We start from the raw sequence: 19,216 nt of genomic DNA on the forward strand, positions 1-19,216 counted from the left end.
AGCAGGTAGGGAGGGGCCTGTGGCCCAATCTGGCTGCTACAAACACAGAACTAGAAAGGCACCTTGCACAGGCACCTGTCTCTCTAATGGGGTGCTCTATCCACCACAGAACATGTTTGTTTCTGGCAGTGTATTCAGATGGTCTCCAACCAGCGGTCAGGCAGTTCCCTGGGGATTCTTACAGGCTCTGCAGGGTGGAGCAACTCACCAAAAGCCAACTGAGGGCACCAGGGTTTGGTCACACGAGTCCAGCAGGGGTGTGTGGGTTCAGATCCAAGTAGTTGGGCACCAGATTAAGCAGTAAACCCATGGGAGTCTGTTTAATAAGTATTAGGGAAATTTATTAAGGTATATTGAAAAAATACACTCACGAATACAGAACAGAGTAGACAACTAAAGTCATTGTCTGATCTGATAGGGAGAGAGTCACCTTGCAGGCAGAAGCAGGGAAAAGGGGCATGTGACCCTTCTCCCTCTCCTTTTAAGAGGGCATATACAACAGCAGGGAGCACCAGCTCCTTTGGGCCCTGTAGCCCAAGGTTATGGGCAGAGCAAATACTACTACATAGCTTGTTTCCCCTACCTCTTCCACTCAGCCTCTATGTATAAAATAACAGGTAAGATAGCAAGGGATCCTTAGTCAGACTTCACTTACATATGCAACCACGCCCACCCTAAAAGTTTTCTCTGTCAAGTGCTCCTGCTTTGAGCCATGTGTGTATGTCTTGCCTACATACAGGGTCAGTTGTTTCACATTCATGCCTCTCCCATTTGTAATTTCTATCTTTTACTGGATGCATATTGAAGCAAAGTATGAAGACTCCTGACAATAAACTCCCAGAGCTCAGTCCAGTGCTTAACTGTGGATCTCTGCATCTGCTTTAATCAGTTTCTGAATAAAGGCTCTCTAATGACAATTAAGGTAGTCACCAATCTGATTACAGTAGATGACCAGTTCAGACACCCTCTCTAATATTGCTAGGAATCTTAGCTGAGGCTCTCCTGTGGATTCCTGAGAGTTTTCCTGGCACCAGGTTTTTTCCTAACCCCAAACAGTCCCCCTCCATCAAGACATCTTTTTCCATACTCTCCATTTCTGTGCTACCCCCAACCCACCTCCTGCACTCAGCTAGTCCAACCTGTTCCCTCAAATTCCCATCCCCTTATCGCTTCCACCCCTGTCCCCAGTTTACCCAAGAGATTTCTTCTATTTCCCCTTCTCAGGGAAATCCATGCATCCCTCTTTGCTCCTTCTTCATGAACTAGCCTCTCTGGGGCTATGGATTGTAGGTTGGTTATCCTGTACTTTACTTCTAATATCCATTTATGACTGAGTATATACCATGTTTGTCTTTCTGGGTCTGGGTTACCTCATTCAGAATGATTTTTTTTCTAGTTCCATCCGTTTGCCTGCAAATTTCATGAGGTCATTGTTTTTACAGCTGAGTAATACTCCATTGTGTAAATGTACCACATTTTCCTTATCCATTCTTCAGTTGAGGGACATCTACATTGCTTCTAGGTTCTGGCTATTATGAATAATGCGGCTATGAACATAGCTGATCAAGTATCTGTAGTAGGAATCTTAAAGAGTCTTGTTAATAAAACTCAAACCCGAGGCCAGTTATTGGGGTGAATGCTGGAAGATCAGAGACACAGAACAAGCCACAGTTTCCTCACCTCGCCAGTCCCTCAGCTGGTTTTGTTTCATCAGACTGGAAGCTTCTGAGTCCTCCTCCCAATGGCCCTCAGCTGAACTGTGTTGCTCCAAAGCTTAACTAACTACATGCTTTTTTTTTTTTAGTTCCTGGTCCTCACGCCTTATATACTTTTCTCTTTCTGCCCCTACTCCCTAGGATTAAAGGCGTGGGTCACTATGCTTAGCTGTTTCTAAAGTGGCCTTGAACTCAGAGATCCAGCTAGCTCTATCTCCCAAGTGCTGGGATTAAAGGTGTGTACCACCACCGCCCAACTTCTGCTATAGCTTACTCTTCCCATTTTCTAGCCACCATTTTTGGCTTTGTTCTAGTGGCTGTCTGTTCTCTGACCACAGATATGTTTATTTCAGGGAACACACAATATTTTGGGGAACACAATACCCACCACAAGTATCCTTGTGGTATAACTGAGCATCCTTTGGGTATGTGCCCAAGATTGGATATAGCTGGGTCTTGAGATAGATTGATTTCCATTTTTCTGAGAAACCACCATACTGATTTCCAAAGTGGCTATACAAGTTCACACTCTCACCAGAAGTATTCCTCTTATGCCACAGGCTCTCCAGCATAGGCTGTCAACAGTGTTCTTGATCTTAGCCATTCTGACAGGTGTAATATGGTATCTCAGAGTCATTTTGATTTACATTTCCCTGATAACTAAGGATGTTAAACAATTCTTTAAGTGTATTTTGGACATTTGGGATTTTTCTGTTGAGAATTCTCTGTTTAGATTTGTACCCTCTTTTTCAATTGGATTGTTTGCCATTTTGATGTCTAGTTTCTTTATATATTTTTGAGATCAGACCTCTGTCAGATGTGAGGATAGTGAAGATATTTTCCCATTCTATAGGCTGCTGTTTTGTCTTATTGACAGTGTCCTTTGCCTTGCAGAAGCTTCTCAGTTTCAGGAGGTCCCATTTATTAATTGTCAATCTCAATGTCTGTGCTACTGGTATTACATTCAAGAAGTGGTCTCCATTGCCGATGCATTCAAGGCTACTTTCCACTTTCTCTTCTATCAGGTTCAGTGTAACTGGATTTATGTTGAGGTCTTGGATCCACTTGGACTTGAATTTTGTGCAGGGCAGTAGATATGGATCTATTTGCATTCTTCTACATGCTGGCATCCAGTTATGCCAGAACTATTTGTTTTTAAGATGCTTTCTTTTTTCCACTTTACAATTTTGGCTTCTTTGTCAAAAATCAGGTGTTCATAGGTGTGCGGATTAATGTCAGGGTCTTCAATTCAATTCCATTCGTCCGCATGTCAGTTTTTATGCCAATACAAAGCTGTTTTTGTTTGTTTGTTTGTGGGGTTTTTTTTTTTTTGAGACAGGGTTTCTCTGTGTAGCTTTGTGCCTTTCCTGGATCTCGCTCTGTAGACCAGGCTGGCCTCGAACTCACAAAGATCCGCCTGCTTCTGACTCCCACCACCACCGCCCGGCTTTGTTTGTTTGTTTGTTTGTTTTGTTTTGTTTTTTTGAGACAGGGTTTCTCTATGTAGCTTTGTGCCTTTCCTGGAACTCACTTGGTAGCCCAGGCTGGCCTGGAACTCCAGAGATCTGCCTGGCTCTGCCTCCTGGGATTTGACTGTTTCGTACAATTGCCAGAAAAGTAGATATTTTTTATACTTACAGTTAACATAGGAGAGGAGATAAATAATAAATACTATGTTGTAACAGATCTATCAAGGACTCTACTAATGAGTCCATGTATATAATGTTCTTCACTAGTTTTTTTGTATTTCTATAGATGTACATGCATATATATACAAAATGTAAACATTAACTTTTGGAACCCACAATATCTTTAATAATATACCCCAAAGGGCATGGACTGCAAACATCACTTCATATCATATGGATAATATAGGTACAAATGATAACTCAAGCAAAAAATGATGTTATAATGGCTGAAATTTTCTACTTTAAAAAGTACTTTTAAAAATATTTGTTTTATTTTATGTGCACAGGCATTTTACTTGCGTGTATGTCTGTATGCCATGTGTGTGAAGTGCCTGTGGAAGCCAGAAGAGGAGTCACAACTGGAGTTATAGAGGATTTTGAGGCAACATATGGAAGTTGAGAATTAGACCTAGGACCTCTGGAAGAACAAGGGTCCTTAACCACTGATCCATCTCTCCAGCCGGTTGAGAAGTACTTTTAAAATAGATAGATAGATAGATAGATAGATAGATAGATAGATAAAAGATGTACAGTCTTTTAATGCTTATTATGTTTTCACAAAGGAGAAAATGTGGCTAATTCTCATTTACAGATGAAAAACTGAGACAGAGAAAGTGATGTCTTTGTTCAAGGCTGCACAGGCAGGGAGTGAGACAGTTGAATGGAAACCCAATATACAATGCTTCTGAGCCTGGGAAGCTGTCAAAGATCTCCTGTTAAAGAAGCAGGCTGCACCCTCAGGATACGAAAGACAGTTGTTTGGCTTGAACTGTTTGGGGGTGGGCACCCAGGCAGGGGGATTGGGATCCATCCCTGGTGCATGGGCAGGCTTCTGGAATCTGGTGCCTGTGGTGTGACACTTTGCACAGCCTTGGTGCAGTGGGAAGGGGCTTGGACCTGCCTAGGCTCAGTGTGCTGGGCTCTTCTGAGTCCCCATGGGAGACCTTGATTTGAGGGATGAGGGGATGTGGGGTGGCTTGGGAGAGAGAGCTGGGGGTGGGAGGAGGGAGGGGGTGGGATCCGTGGGTGGTATCATGTGGAGTGAGTAGAAAATTTCTTTGTTTTTTTAATAAATAATTTTTCTTTATTATTATGTGTTTTAAATTTTATACATCAGCCATGGGTTCCCCTGTCCTTCCCCCTCCCGCCCCCACTCCCACCTTCCCTCCAGCCCCTCCCCCCCATTCCCATGTCCTCCAGGATCAAGGCACCCCTGGGGATTCATTTAAACCTGGTGGATTCAGTACAGGCAGGTCCTGTCACCTCCTTCCAGACTGAGCAAAGTGTAAGCCCAAGGTTCCAAACAGCCAGCTCATGCACTAAGGACAGATCCTGGTCCCACAGACTGGATGCCTCCCAAACAGATCAAGCTATTCAATGGTCTCTCTTATCCAGAGGGCCTGATCCAGCTGGGGGCTCCACAGCCTTTGGTTCATAATTCGTGTGCTTCCATTCGTTTGGCTATTTGTCACTGTGCTTTTTGCAATCTTGGATTCAACAATTCACGCTCTTGCAGACCCTCCTCTTTCTCGACAGTTGGACACCTGGAGCTCCACCTGGGGCCTGGCTGAGGATCTCTGCATCCACTTCCATCAGTTATTGGATGAGAGTTCCAGCACGACTGTTAGGGTGTTTGGCCATCTGGTCACCAGACTAGGTCAGATCAGGCTTTCTCTCAACTGTTGCCAGAAGTCTACAGAGGATGTATCATTGTGGATTTCTGGGGACCTCTCCAGCACTCTGCCTATTCCTGTTCTCATGTGGTCTTCATTTATCATGGTCTGTTATTCCTTGTTCTCCCTTTCTGTTCTTGATCCAGCTGGGATCTCCTGCTCCCCTAAGCTTTCTTTCCCTCAAATCTTGCCCTTCATTACTCCCACTGTTGTCCAGGTTGTTCATGAAGATCTCATCCATTTCTCTGTCATTGGGTGTCGTCTATACTTCAGGAGGTACCCCAGAGCCGCTTGCTCCTATGCCTAGCCTTTTTGTTGTTCTTCTTCATTTGTTTGTGGGGTAGTTTGAAGTAAGACTGTAAGAACTGTGAGAACCAGAAAGATGAGGAAGAGGAGAGCTATGGGAGTTATGTAAGATCCATTTCTGAAGGCAGAACAGAAGAGGTAGCAGTCTCTTATCAATTTTTGTGAAAGATGAGGGCCTGTGCTGAGCAATGCATTTCTCCTTCCAAACTCTCCAGTCAGTTAAGTCATGTCTGCCATGAAGGAGTGTTGGAGAGGAAATGTGTATATTGTTCACAGGTGCCCTTCCATGTGGAAGAAAATATCAGGAATGGAGGATAAATTATTCCTCAGCGTAAACCAATATGTGTTTAAAACGACTAGGCATCGCCCTAATTAATGGCCACTTGATCTAGTCCTAATTCTTTGAAATAGCCCTAGAATTATATAAATGGCATTTTTTCTATATTCTTAGTTCATTTAGTCACAAGACTGTAGACAGATTTTTTTTTTTTTCTTTTTAAGACAGAGTCCGGGCTGCCCGCCAAATTTACACTACCATGACCAACCAGCACAGACACACGTTTCTGCCATAGATAGCTAATTATTTATTATGATGTGTGGTATCCTTGAATCTCAGAGTACTGGTAATACCCTCCCAAGGTCATTTATTATTTTTTATTATATTCTTGAGAATTTTGTACAAACAAAATGGTTGACAGTATGGACTTCCTTTCCTTTATCATAATGAGCAGAGTTGGAGAATGTTGCTGGTCCTAGTTAGTTCCACCAACTAATGTGATTTCTCAAGTGGTAGGCTGAAGAGTGAAGTGTTTTTTCTCTCAGTGAAATGCAAAAGGCAGACAGCTGTGTGGAAGGATTTCTAATGTGAAGACTGGCCTGCACAGCACAGTTGCCATAGAAACCTGCTGTCTTGCTGGCGACCTCAATTACAATATTGGAACAGAGATTTCCAAGGCTTGATTGGAAGCACAGGGGCCCATCTCTTGGTGTTTTAGACTCAGCTGGAGGTATGAGAACCCTGCAGTGCCGACTGAATCTCCTTGAAGAATGGGGAGACGGAGATCCTAGAGCCAAGTCCCATATTGTGTGTCTCCTCCTAAGGGAGAGAAACATGGAACCATCACAGCCCTAGGGAATATGCTGTGCTTTTCAGAGTGTCCTGAACCTACTTTCCATATACAGGCAGGGTGTTCATGGGAGAAGACTCTTTTTTAGTCAATTTGCCCAGTCTGTGAAATATCATTGGAATGCTCACAGAACGGTCCCAACCTTCAGTAATAGGACAGGAGCAAGCACATAGCCCTGTCTTTATGAATGAATCCAGGTCACCTCTTATTCCTTCTCAGATTTGTTAAGAGACAGCAAGGGATGAGGAAAGCAGGTGGGAAAAGGCCTAGGGGAGATGCTCCCGCACCTTTTAGGTGGTGATACAATTTTATGAAAACATATCTTATATTTCAAGATACTGGAACTTTGGCTGGATCTCACAGCCAAGTTAATAATCATCCCTGGAGGTCACTTGAGCTTTAGCCTGCTATCTTGCTGTACTCTGCCTGTTTGTTTATCCTGCCTTTAAGAGAACAATGTAACAACTGACCCTGCTTACCTGGGATTTTCCATGGAATCAGCTTTGACAGCCTAAGCTAATACATACCTGTAATCTTAAACTATATACTCTTCTATGGCCCTGACTCAGACAGTAATGCTACTGTGTGTGTGTATATTATGATTATCATTTGCTGAAAACAGAAGACAGGTTAAAAGTGTCATTACATAACAAATATGTACCATTAAGTGTTGTAAACAGCATATGGATATTGCACAATAAGAGTATTTGCCTTACTGGATGCTTTTTGGGTCAGTTGGAGTTAATAACTTAATCCCCCTTGTAAAACTCTGTTAAAGATTTCTGTAAAGTATCCCTATTCCTTCCCCCCATGTGTTGTTTTCTGTGCTTTTCAGTAAATACAAAACAAAGTCCTTTGTTAGGGACAAGACACATGAGATACAGGCAATAGGGATGGATCAGATATACACAACAGACAGACTACAGAAAAGCCAGATACCACAAATTATAGGCGGAAGGAAGACACAGACAGAGAAGTGTAGAATTTAATCATGAGTTTGCTTTTGGTCAAACTAAACGCAGAGGAAGAGCTGAACTTTCTTTGATGAGATACCAATACACCTTGGTGCCTCTGAGACTATTGTAAATGCATTTAACTGACACATTTTTCATAGGACTTGGCTGTTTTGTAATCAAATGTAAGTGCAAAGCCAAATAAGCAAAGCTAAGACATAAAACAGTCAAAACACTTGTATCACCTCAAACAGGCTAGGAGAGCCCCAAGGTCATTTCCAAAGCAACATTTGCCCAGAGTAAAGGAAGCATGGGGGTTTTATTCAGGGGAAAGAATGTGTGTGAAAATATACATATAAACATATACATGAGTGGGCCCATTCCCAAACATGCTCAGTTAAGGAGTACAAGCTCCGTCATGTACAGATAAGCTAGTAATTTAAAAAGAAAAGATAGTAGATGCATTTTAGCTTAAATCAGCACAGATATAAAAGATTAAAGTGATGGATAGAAATACCTCTAAGCATGCTCAACTTGCACCATAGAGTTTTAATAGAAAATAAATGAAAGAATACTTTGAGCCAGGCAGTAGTGGCACACACCTTTAATCCCAGCACTCGGGAGGCAGAGGCAGGCGGATCTCTGTGAGTTCCAGGCCAGCCTGGGCTACAGAGTGAGTTCCAGGAAAGGCGCAAAGCTACACAGACAAACCCTGTCTCAAATAACAAAACAAAACAAACAAAGAATACTTTGAAGGCACATTAACCAAGAGTCTGCCCATGAAGCCAGGGTGGCACTCGCCTTGCTCAGTCATTAACAGTTTCATTGCTACTCATCACTGGTCAGTAACTACCGTGGTGCCTGGCAAGGATGAACTTAATGAATCATGGTGGTTGCTGCATTCTTTTTCTCCCTGGACAACTTTTTATTGGATGACAGAACACAGTGTGTGTCTGAAGAAGTTGAGTTCTAGGGATGTAGATAGTGACGTCTGATGAACTATCTCCAGATCAGAAGGGCAGCAGTACTCAATACAGGCCACTGCTTTCCACTTTAGTGGAGTGTTTTGCTTGCCTCCTGCGATTTCACGGAACCAAACAAAAGCGTGTGGTGGAGTAGCTTCTGTGAGAATACAAAGTTCACAAGTAGAGAACTGTTTTGATTTCATGATTTAGAGATTTGGTTGGTGGAAGTCCTTCTGCTTGATATGCTTAGTAATAGCAGCCCTTGAAATCCATCTCAGAGAGCTCCTCTTAATCTGGAAAAAAAATACATAGATATATACATGTATTATATATGCTTAATGAAGGAGCATGATGTTTTACTGGAATTTACAATACATTTACTTGTATTCTCCAGCAATAAATAAAAACTAGTGACTGACAGTAAGATAGATGTTGAAATATATAGTTAATTTGAAGGCACTGTGGTATCTTAATTTGGATTCTTTTCCTGGTAGCCATGTTTTCATCCATCCTGTATTGAAATTTTGTAGACTCTGATATTTCCTAGTGTTACTCAAAAAAACCTTTTTATAGGATATATTCTTCAAAGGCAGTGATTTTTCCCCCAGTTTCATAATGCCCCTGGAGGGCTACCAGAGAGATGCCTTATGTTATCAACCAATGATGAATTACTCACATGGGGAAGAAAACTGATGTTTAGCATGTTTACAGCACATTTATCTATGTATTTCCGTCTGTCCAAATGATAATTCATTGATCTCCATGCCTCTATGATGAATGCTAGCTATAAGTACTTTCTAGCTACCTAACATTATAATATGTATACTCTAGTTCACTTAAAAAACTAGTCTGTAATGAATTTATGAACACAACAGGAATTTATTACTCATTTTAAAATGGCATATCAGGGGCAATGATTTTGCATTATGAGAAATAATATTCATAATTTAATTTGCTCAATTATACAAATATATGCACTAGAAGAACCAAGTTGGCATAAATTGTTATTGTTATTGTTACTATTATCATTTCCTAAGATATATTCAGTTCTGTAGTTAGTGGTCTCCCTAACAATCAAAAATCCTTACTGTCCCCAGGTAAATACACACTTTAGTCAATGTTATGGTTCAGATATGAGGAGCTCACACCCATGCACATACATGTATTGAAAGCTTACTCCTGAACTAATGGTCAGGTAGTTGGATCAAGAGAGCTCAAGAGGCCTCTAGGCTAAAAAGTGAATTGCATACTGAGGGATTCATAAGTTGATGGTGTTACTGAAAAGTGATGAAAACTTTTCAAGGGAGTAAATCATGCCTTAGGAGCTATATATTTTTTAAAGTAGTCTTTCTTCCTCTTCCTTTTCCTCCCTCTCTTCCTTCCCTCCCCAATCTCTCAACATGCTCTCTGCCCCAGGTCCAGAAATAACAAAAGGAAATTGCTATAGTCTGAAATGAAATATCTAAAACTGTGAGCCAAACTAAATATTTCCTCTTTTTAAATGATTCAATCTGCAGAGCAAGAAAAACAAAAGAACTTGGCTAATACAGTCAATATAGATTTCATGTTAATAAAATTGATTTTATTGAGATCTCAAAGGTGTTTGTTTACTCTGTATTTAAGAGTTCAATGGTCATATCATTTGATAGACACAAAAATTAACATTGTAAGAAGCCTACAGAGGTGTTTGCAAGTGTTTGTCCAACTGTTTTTATCCCATTAGCATTTATAAGAGTTTCAGAATTAGCAATCTTGCCAGTGCCTCAATCTTTTTCATGTTAGTTATCCCCTCAGAAAGCAATAATATTTCATTGATGATCTTTTTATCTTAATGATTAATTATTTCTGGAAATGTAAACAAAATGTGCTACCTTTCTACTACAGGGTTAATTAAGACAAAACTCCAGGTTTTTTTTTTTTTTAACAAAAATAAAATAAAATGCCACTTGGCAGAAATTTAAATTCCCACAGGGTCAGCACTTCTTGAAATCAAAATATGTGCTCAAGGTTGCATGATAGTCTCAAAAGTTGCACTCTGCTTATCAGCAGCACTGTTTTGAGTTAGCCAACATTGTGAGAGTATGAGACCAAGCTCTGCTCACCCAAGAAATACACTGGGTCCCTTGTATTAGAAATTATAGATAGATAGATAGAGATAGAGATAGAGGTCTAATTAGTGTTTCACATATGTGTATATTAGGGCTGTCCACGACGGTATGGGCAATCTGCCGGGTAGGTCCTTGTGAGCTTCTCCCCATCCATGCTGGAACATTGACTAGATCAACCTTGAGCAGTTTTTATACAATTAATTCTTAACGGTGAATTGTCTTCATGTTTAGTTTTGTGACAATTTATATTCTCATTATTAGTCCTCTTAGATACTAAGGTTTTGAAATATTTTTCTCAGAAACTTGTCTTTAGTTTATCTTAGTAGTAGTTTGGGAATAACTCAACCTTTTAGTATATTTTTAAAAAGTCCAATTTAATGATTTGTCACTTAAGAATTGTGCTTTTAGTGTCTAAACAAAAGAGAAAAACGTTAATCTTCCATATTTCCTGATAGGAATTTTATGGCTGGAGGTCTCTATTCAGATACATGGTCCCTGTGGAGTTCACCTTTTGAATGTAGTACGATAGAGCACAGTTATGTTTTAACATGAGTACACACTTGTCTGAGCATTATTTCTTGAGAAGACTGTCTTTTCCTACTGAATTATCATTAGATCTTATTAAAAAAAAACAGCCACTACAACTCCAAAAATTTTTATTAAAAAAGTGACACGCTGATACTCATATTCAGTAAAAACTCAGAGGACTTAAGTTTTTGAAAACACAACATAACAGGAGAATGAACAAAATCTGATTTCAAGATTTCTGATAAACCTATAGCAATCAAGAAAGTGTTGTATTGACATCAAGTTGAGAAACTAAATCAAAGGAACTAAATAAGGAATCCAGAAATAGATCCATATGTACATAAATGACTGTTTTTTTAAAACATCCAAAGATAATTCAGTGGGAAAAGAGAGTCTTCTCAAGAAACAGTGCTCAGTCAAGTGTGTACTCAATGTTCTAAGTACCCTGTGACCTCAAGTGGCTGGAAGGACTAAGCTACTTTGAGTAATTATATCAACAGAGACCATCTAATTGTCCAAAAACTCTGCATGGGGACATTCAATTAGTGGTGTTCAAATGTTAGCTGTTTGGGAAACTTTCATTGAAATGATCAGAAGAATGAGGAAGAGGCGTCCATCAACCTCAATGCTATCAACAACTGCCCACTGCTAAAGCCATGGCCCTTGACTTTCTCTTACTGCTGAGTCCTGCAGGCCTCTGCTCTGAAGGCCTGGGGTGGGAAAAAGGAGAACCTGAAGGCTGTCCAGGAGGAGTACATCAAGCAAGCCCTGGCCAACAACCTCGCTTGTCAAGGAAAGTATACCCCAAGTGGTCAGTCTGGAGCTGCAGCCAGTGAATCTCTCTTCATCTCTAACCATGCCTACTAAGCAGAGGGGACCTAAGGCTGCCCATGGACACTCCAGCCCTTCCCTACCCACTTGCTATTGAGGGGGCCTTCTGGCGCTTTCCCATCACTCTTTTGCTGCTCTGGTGACTGGTGTGTGCTGTTGACTGTGAATGCTATTTCTGCCATCCCTTCCAGCCCACTGCCAATAAACAACCATTTAAGGGGGAAAAAGAAAAAGAAAAAAAAAAGAAATTATCAGAAGAAATGTATTAACCTGGAAGATATTTCATTATGCCACCCTCACCCAAGAAATTACTAAACCAAACCAGGGACATGAAGTGGCAAGTCTCTATGTTTTCAACAGTTTCTCCAATTCATTCTGATGTTCATCTAGGTTTGAAAGCAATGTGTGTTTTCTCCAAGCTTTTTCAATAGTTTGAATTCTTGCACGTGTGATTTTATGGCTACAGACTTGTAAGTACAGGCTTCTTTTGTCTGTCCTGATGTGTCAAATAGTAATATTTATTCAGATGTATGCACAAGCCTCTGGTTTAAGCACAGGGAAAAAGCAAAAAGAACAGGATAGATAGGGTCACTGAACTGTCATGAAAGATTGGAAAACTGGGGCTTAGAAGATAAATCAGTTGGAAGAGCAATTTTGTGCAGTTATTTATGATTAAGATAATAATAATTAGAGTAGGAAATCAGGGGATAGGGGGTTACACAGAGAGTTGTCAGTGACTGAAATCTGATCAATTCCCACCTGAAAATCTTCTCCCTGGAAAAACTCCACCCCTAAGAATCCCTGTTTAAACCCTGTGTCTGTTCAGTTTGCTGTGGCCCCCTGTCCTGCTGCCTTCCACCCTAGGTGAGGCAGCCACTCCCCTGGATTCCTCCCTCCCAAGAAGGAGGTTTGGATGAGACCTTCCCCTGTGTGGAGCAAGGCTATAACACTTTCACTAGGGAAACTGTCCCCTGGGGACGCCTTTCCCTGGGGCAGGAATGTAAGCTGCTATGCTTACTGTGACCTGTGGTATTCCTTGGCTCCCGATGGTCAGAACACTTTTCCATCCAAGCCACAATGCTTACAATGTATGTAATAAAGCACTGCCTGAGGCACTGGGAAAGCAGTACAAAAAAAAACAGGATAGGAAGGGCCCTGGATCGGTCACCATAATAGATTGGCAAAACGGTGTAAGAAAACCATTAACCAGTCAAGTTCTGTGGGGATTTATGTTAGAGAAAAGTAAACAGAAAACTTCTTGAACAGGGGGTTACACAGAGAGTTGTCAGTGAAGGCCTTTCCTGGAAGTGGCTTTCAAAAGGAGTCCTGAGTGAAGAGGCCAGCACAGACAGGCCAGGGCTTGGTGCACTCCCACTGTGTGCTCTAGCTGATCCAGGAGCAGAGGGCAAGCCCAGTGGCTGCAGTCTGGCAGACAACACAGAGGGTGATGGGGGTGAGGTGGAAGGGCAGATGTAGCAGAGTCTGGGCCACACATGTGACGCTATGACGCTATTTTGAGTGTGGAGGATCCCAGTAGGGGAGTGACACGGCCCATAGGCGATGGCTGCTCTCTGTGCAGAGAATGGACTGCAGAGAAGCAGGATGAGTTAGTGTGTGTGTGTCTGTGGTGGGGGAGGGGGTACAGCCCTCAGGAGCCTGTTGCAGAAGGCCAGGGGGAGGGGCTAGGATGTATGGAAGCCATGATGCAGCAGTGTGCAGAGGGAGGGGGTTCCCTGGACAGAGCTTTGCAGGGCTCAGATGGGACCTTCAGTGACTGTATCTGGGTGTGGGGGGATGAGGCAGCTCAAGGCCTCCCGGGTTTATTTAGCCACGCAGAGACATGGTGCTGAAGTTTTCTATCAGATGCTCCAAACGCCTTAGACTCTCAGCACACAGTGGTTGTAGGGTTAACCAGTGACTTGGGGAGGGGGGGGGGGAGAAAGAAAGAAAGGAAAGGCATCGTGGGCGGTGCGCGCTCCAGGGACGCGTGCGCGCACCCAGCATTCTGCGCGAGCCAGAGGCAGGCGGAGGGAACGCGAGCAGACTGCACGCCTTGCCCAGCCGGCGAGCCCGAGCCAGCCAGCCCGCCAGCGCCAGTGGAGCCCGCGTGGAGGGAGCCGCCGGTTGATCCCGCAAGATGAACACCCTGCTGTCGCGGGCGAACTCGCTGTTCGCCTTCACGCTGAGCGTCATGGCGGCGCTCACCTTGGGCTGCATCCTCACCACCGCCTTCAAAGACAGAAGCGCGCCAGTGCGCCTGCACGTCTCCAGGATCCTGCTCAAAAAAGTGGAAGACTTCACCGGACCCAGAAAGAAAAGCGACCTGGGCTTCATCACGTTCCACATCTCTGCGGATTTGGAGAAGACTTTCGACTGGAACGTCAAGCAGCTCTTCCTTTACCTCTCGGCAGAATATTCCACGAAAAGCAACGCTGTGAACCAGGTGGTCCTCTGGGACAAGATCCTTCTGCGAGGCGAGAACCCCAAGCTGGATCTGAAAGATGTCAAAAGCAAGTATTTTTTCTTTGACGACGGGCACGGTCTCAAGGGAAACAGGAATGTCACTTTGACTCTGTCCTGGCAAGTTATCCCCATTGCTGGGATTCTGCCTCTTGTGACTGGATCTGGACGCGTGTCTGTCCCATTTCCAGACTCGTATGAAATAGCCACGACTTTCTGAAGAACTCTCCCTGCGTCTAAAAGGGACATCTGTGTACTTAAGGAATCATATTTCTTTCATCGTTTCCCTCAGGTCTTGCTGAGTTCTTTTGTGTTTTGTTTCTTTAAGATGTGCTGTTTTTGTGTCTGGGACTGGCTGAGCTCCTCATCCTCATGTTTCCTTCCATTTACCTAATATAGAGACTGCCTTCATGGATCTTACTGTGACAGTGGTTGTTATGTTCCTTTTGTATAAGAATTAACATCAAATTGTTTAGTTGGAGGGAAGGACTGATAGAGTACTGGAACATTGTTGAACAAACAAAATAACAAAAGAAGTTCACCAGAGCAGAATATTATCAGACAATTGCATAATAAGGATTGAAAAGAATACACAGTTTTGTCACGTTCACTGTGTTATTTCATGTGTAATATAAATGTGTTTGGAAAGAATTTAAAAATTCGATGTATAGGTGTTGTCATAATAACTGTATTTTATTCCTGATGTTCCTTGTAGGTTCATATTGATTGCCGTTTTCTTATATCTTCTAGGATGTGTTTGATTACTAGAAACATTGTGATTTGCTTTTTAGGAATCTGACATACAAAATAGGTAAATACGAATGAGAATGAGAATTTACCCCCACTTCAGAAATCTTAATGCTTGTTTTTCTTGCCAGCAAATACGTCCATTGGAGTAGTGAATGCCTCTTTAGGCTGTAAATAATTATAACTCACTTCATACCTCTTAAGTAAATCAAATATGTGTCTTACAGTGTTTTCTCCCCAAAGATTGCTGTGTATTGTATCTTTGCAAGATATTTTAGCACTGTTACTGAAATTGAAAATGTTTGCATGCTTAACATGTGATGAGTGTGGTCTAGTGTGTTTAATACCATTAAACAAATGCTAAAACTGTTCTTGGTCTATTATTTAATCATTGTTGGGGTATTGCTAATAACTTGTATGATTTTTCACTTACAATCATACATATATATATATATATATATATATATATATATATATATATATTCTATAATCTAAAAAGTAAGTAGTACAAGCTTTAGTTCTCTTCAAATGAAGACGCTGAAATTCAGAAGTTTGTTACATTACTGCAGGCAAACAATAGAGTTCAAACTTGAAATACAATCTGATTCTTTTTGTTAAATATTGTTTTTTATTTTATGAGATTATTTTATTTTATTTATGAGATTATAATATAATTACATTATTTTCCTCTTCCCTTTCCTTCCTCCAAACACTCTCATGTAACCTTCAAATTCAGGGCATATACATATATTCCCAAATACAATACCAAATACACGACCTCAGGGCTGACCATTTGGTATTGAATAAGCCATGGGTGTGCTCTTCCCCAGGGTAGACTATTTCTCTCACTCTCAGTGTTTCTTAGTTATCTGTAGTTCTTTGTTGAGGGTTGAGGCCTTATGTACCCCCAACCCTACCCTCATTCACACATAGAAGTATCAGTTTGGACTGGGCTCCACAACTCTGCTTTTTCACCAGCTGCTATTCAGCTTTAAAGAAAATGGAAATAATAAATTTGTAGGTAAATGGATAGAACTAGAAAAGATCATATTGAGTGAGGTCACTGAGACCCAGAAAGATAAATGTCTCATGTTTCTCTCATCTGAGGTTCCTAGCTCCAGATCTTCAGACGTGAATCCATAACCTGGTGTAACTGCAGAAACCAGGAAAGTAAAAAGAGACCTTTGCTGGAGTGGGGGATGGGGGAGCAATAGATGGGGGATTAGCAGATGCAAATGATCTGAAGTGGGAAATGGAAAAATGGGGCACCTCATTAGAGAGGACGGAGTAAGAGAAATAGATTTGAAGGAGGGGGGAAGAGTAAAATAACAGGATATTTTAAAATGTCATGTTGTGAACTATCTACCAAAAAATACACACAATACAACTAAGTCTGTGTAGAAATATACACATATAGTTTAAATAAAAATGTTCCCATCTGGGCTGGCAATGCTCCCCCCCCCCCCCCCACACACAATAGTCATAGACTACCTAAAAAAACCCCTAAAACCAAGCATGAGAGTCCCTCTTATGAGTTATTAATTAGGATTGTCTAAAAGTCTCTCCAAACATTATAGGCCATTGCGATTTCCCTTGGTTGACTCAGAGCCCAGTGGATCCAATGTGGATCTAACCTGAAAGCCTCCTCCTAGAAAGACTAGCTTTCATTGTACCAGAAGGCACCATGTAAGCTTCCTAAGGAGGGAAGTGACCAGTAGTCCTACCCAGCTCTGACACCAATGAACTACAATGACCATCATGGCACAATAACCCCAAGGGTGGAGTAGTGCCGCACATACCTTGACAGTGCACAACAGCTTTCTAATTGTACTTAACACACACTCAACAAGAGGGAAATCATGTTCGCTACTCAAACCTAGCCATCTACCTAATGCTAGTAGACACACACGTCTTGGAGGAGAACTTACAACCACCACTTCACTAAGCCAGCATTCTAAATACTTGTCCTTATACCCACATGTAAGTGCAATCCTTACCCCTTTTTTTAAATTTAGGATTTCTATTGCTGTGATAAAATAGCATGACCAAATTCAACTTCTCTTTCTTTTATACCTCAGACAACACAGCAATCAAATTTCACTTACAGATTTTATTTTTTCTTTTCTCTGGAACTCCTTTTTATCATTCCTGGAAAGAGATTCCTTCCCTTGTGTGAAGGGACTAATTTTGATTGTGCCGACAAAGTGTGTTTCATTCTTTACGTAAAATCCCTATTTAATTGATTTATAGTATAAAGGAATTGGAACGTTTGTAAAATAGCTTATTAAGTAAATATACATAATACTGCATAATGAAATTTAAAATGGCCTTTTCCAAGGTGCAGAAATAAACACTGTTAAAGCAGTTACTGCAATTTAATTCCTCCTAAGACCAAACAACCCAGTTATTCTACCTCTGATAACAGGAAGGGCTATTTTTTTTTCCTAAGAGCAGTTTAAAACTAATGTGTAACATTTTTTTTGCAGTCACATCATGTAAATATAACACTCCGCTCATTTAAACAGCTATGCATGTGGTTATACTGTTCATGGATAAGCATTTGAGAAGGAGTATTTCCAACCAGCAGAAACTTCAAAGGTGGAATGTCATGCATTCCAGTGTTAGCTCCAGAATTTTCACTTAGTTTGTGTGGGAACTCCATTTCTTTGTCTGGGAAATGGCAAGAGGCAAAATAACTACTTATGTGGTGATCATTTTTCCATCACACACATATATAGTATATTTTTTTATGTTTGAAGCATGTTAGAAGAAAAATAAACAGCAGTTACATGAAGACAGGTAGAGTGCTTAAGCACATAATGCATATTGATCTGATTTTGTTTTATAGTCAGAAACTTTAACTTGTAATTGCTATACAGGTGCTGAACATGAAAACTGCAGATGGCAAAACACATCAATAAGGAAGGCATTCACAACAAAGCCTTAACTAGGCCTAAACACCAGTGTCCCAGCTCACTACTCCTCGTGGTGAGTGGGTCTGTTAGTTTGATAGAGATGCATGCTGTTATATTTGTGTGTGTGTGTGTGTGTGTGTGTGTGTGTGTGTGTGATGCAATTGATTTATCTGACAAGCATACTTTGGGGGAATTTGATGTGGAATAGAAGTATAAAGATCCAAGAAGTATAATGTGAATAGAGGTTGTCATTTTTATTAGCAATAGGAAACTAAGAATAAAAATTAACCTCCGAGCCGGGCATTGGTGGCGCACGCCTTTAATCCCAGCACTCGGGAGGCAGAGCCAGGCAGATCTCTGTGAGTTTGAGGCCAGCCTGGGCTACCAAGTGAGTTCCAGGAAAGGCACAAAGCTACACAGAGAAACCCTGTCGCAAAAAACCAAAAAAAAAAAAAATTAATCTCCACATCATGAATTTGATGTTTGTAGCTCACAGCTTTGTTTACTTATTGTAATAATACATTTAACATGTTAACTTGGGGGCTGGAGATACAATTTCTTTTTCTCTTTTATATATATCATGTATGACTGCAGGCCAGAAGAGGGCACCAGATCTCACTACAGATGGCTGTGAGTCACCATATGGTTGCTGGAAATTGAACTCAGGACCTCTAGAAGAACAGTGAGTGCTCTTAACCTCTGAGCCATCTCTCTAGCCCTGGAGATACAATTTCTAACTGAGCTCTTGTCTTACATGCTAAAGACCTTATTTTCAAACCTCAGAACTGGAAAAAAGAACTTGAGGCCTGGGCATGTAGTTAAATGGTAGAGCACTTACCTAGCATGTGCAAGGCCCTGGGTCCAATCCCCACTATCTTTCCTGTCTATCTATCTATCTGTCTGTCTGTCTGTCTGTCTACCTACCTACCTACCTATCAACTTTTTATCTATTATCTGTCTATCATCTATCTATCTTTCTATCTATCTATCTATCTATCTATCTATCTATCTATCTATCTATCTGGAACTCGAGTTCACTTCGATAAGCATATCATTCTATTTTGGTGATAATTTTTTCAGTTTAATTTTTAATGTTTTTACTTATTTATTTTTATTTTTATTTTATTTTATTTTGTTTTTTGAGACAGGGTTTCTCTGTGTAGCTTTGCACCTTTCCTGGAACTCACTTGGTAGACCAGG

General features: G+C 41.1%; 1 protein-coding gene across 1 annotated transcript; it reads left to right on the forward strand.

The window, feature by feature from the left end:
• The first annotated feature begins 13,856 nt into the window (after positions 1-13,856).
• On the forward strand, positions 13,857-15,472 carry LOC118574102 (signal peptidase complex subunit 3). Its single transcript, XM_036174757.1, has one exon. It carries the CDS (start codon positions 14,032-14,034, stop codon positions 14,572-14,574), a length of 543 nt encoding a protein of 180 aa, XP_036030650.1. The 5' UTR covers positions 13,857-14,031; the 3' UTR covers positions 14,575-15,472.
• The last annotated feature ends 3,744 nt before the right edge of the window (positions 15,473-19,216 follow it).

This window comes from Onychomys torridus, chromosome X (genome assembly GCF_903995425.1).
Source record: "Onychomys torridus chromosome X, mOncTor1.1, whole genome shotgun sequence".
Lineage (NCBI taxonomy): Eukaryota > Metazoa > Chordata > Mammalia > Rodentia > Cricetidae > Onychomys > Onychomys torridus.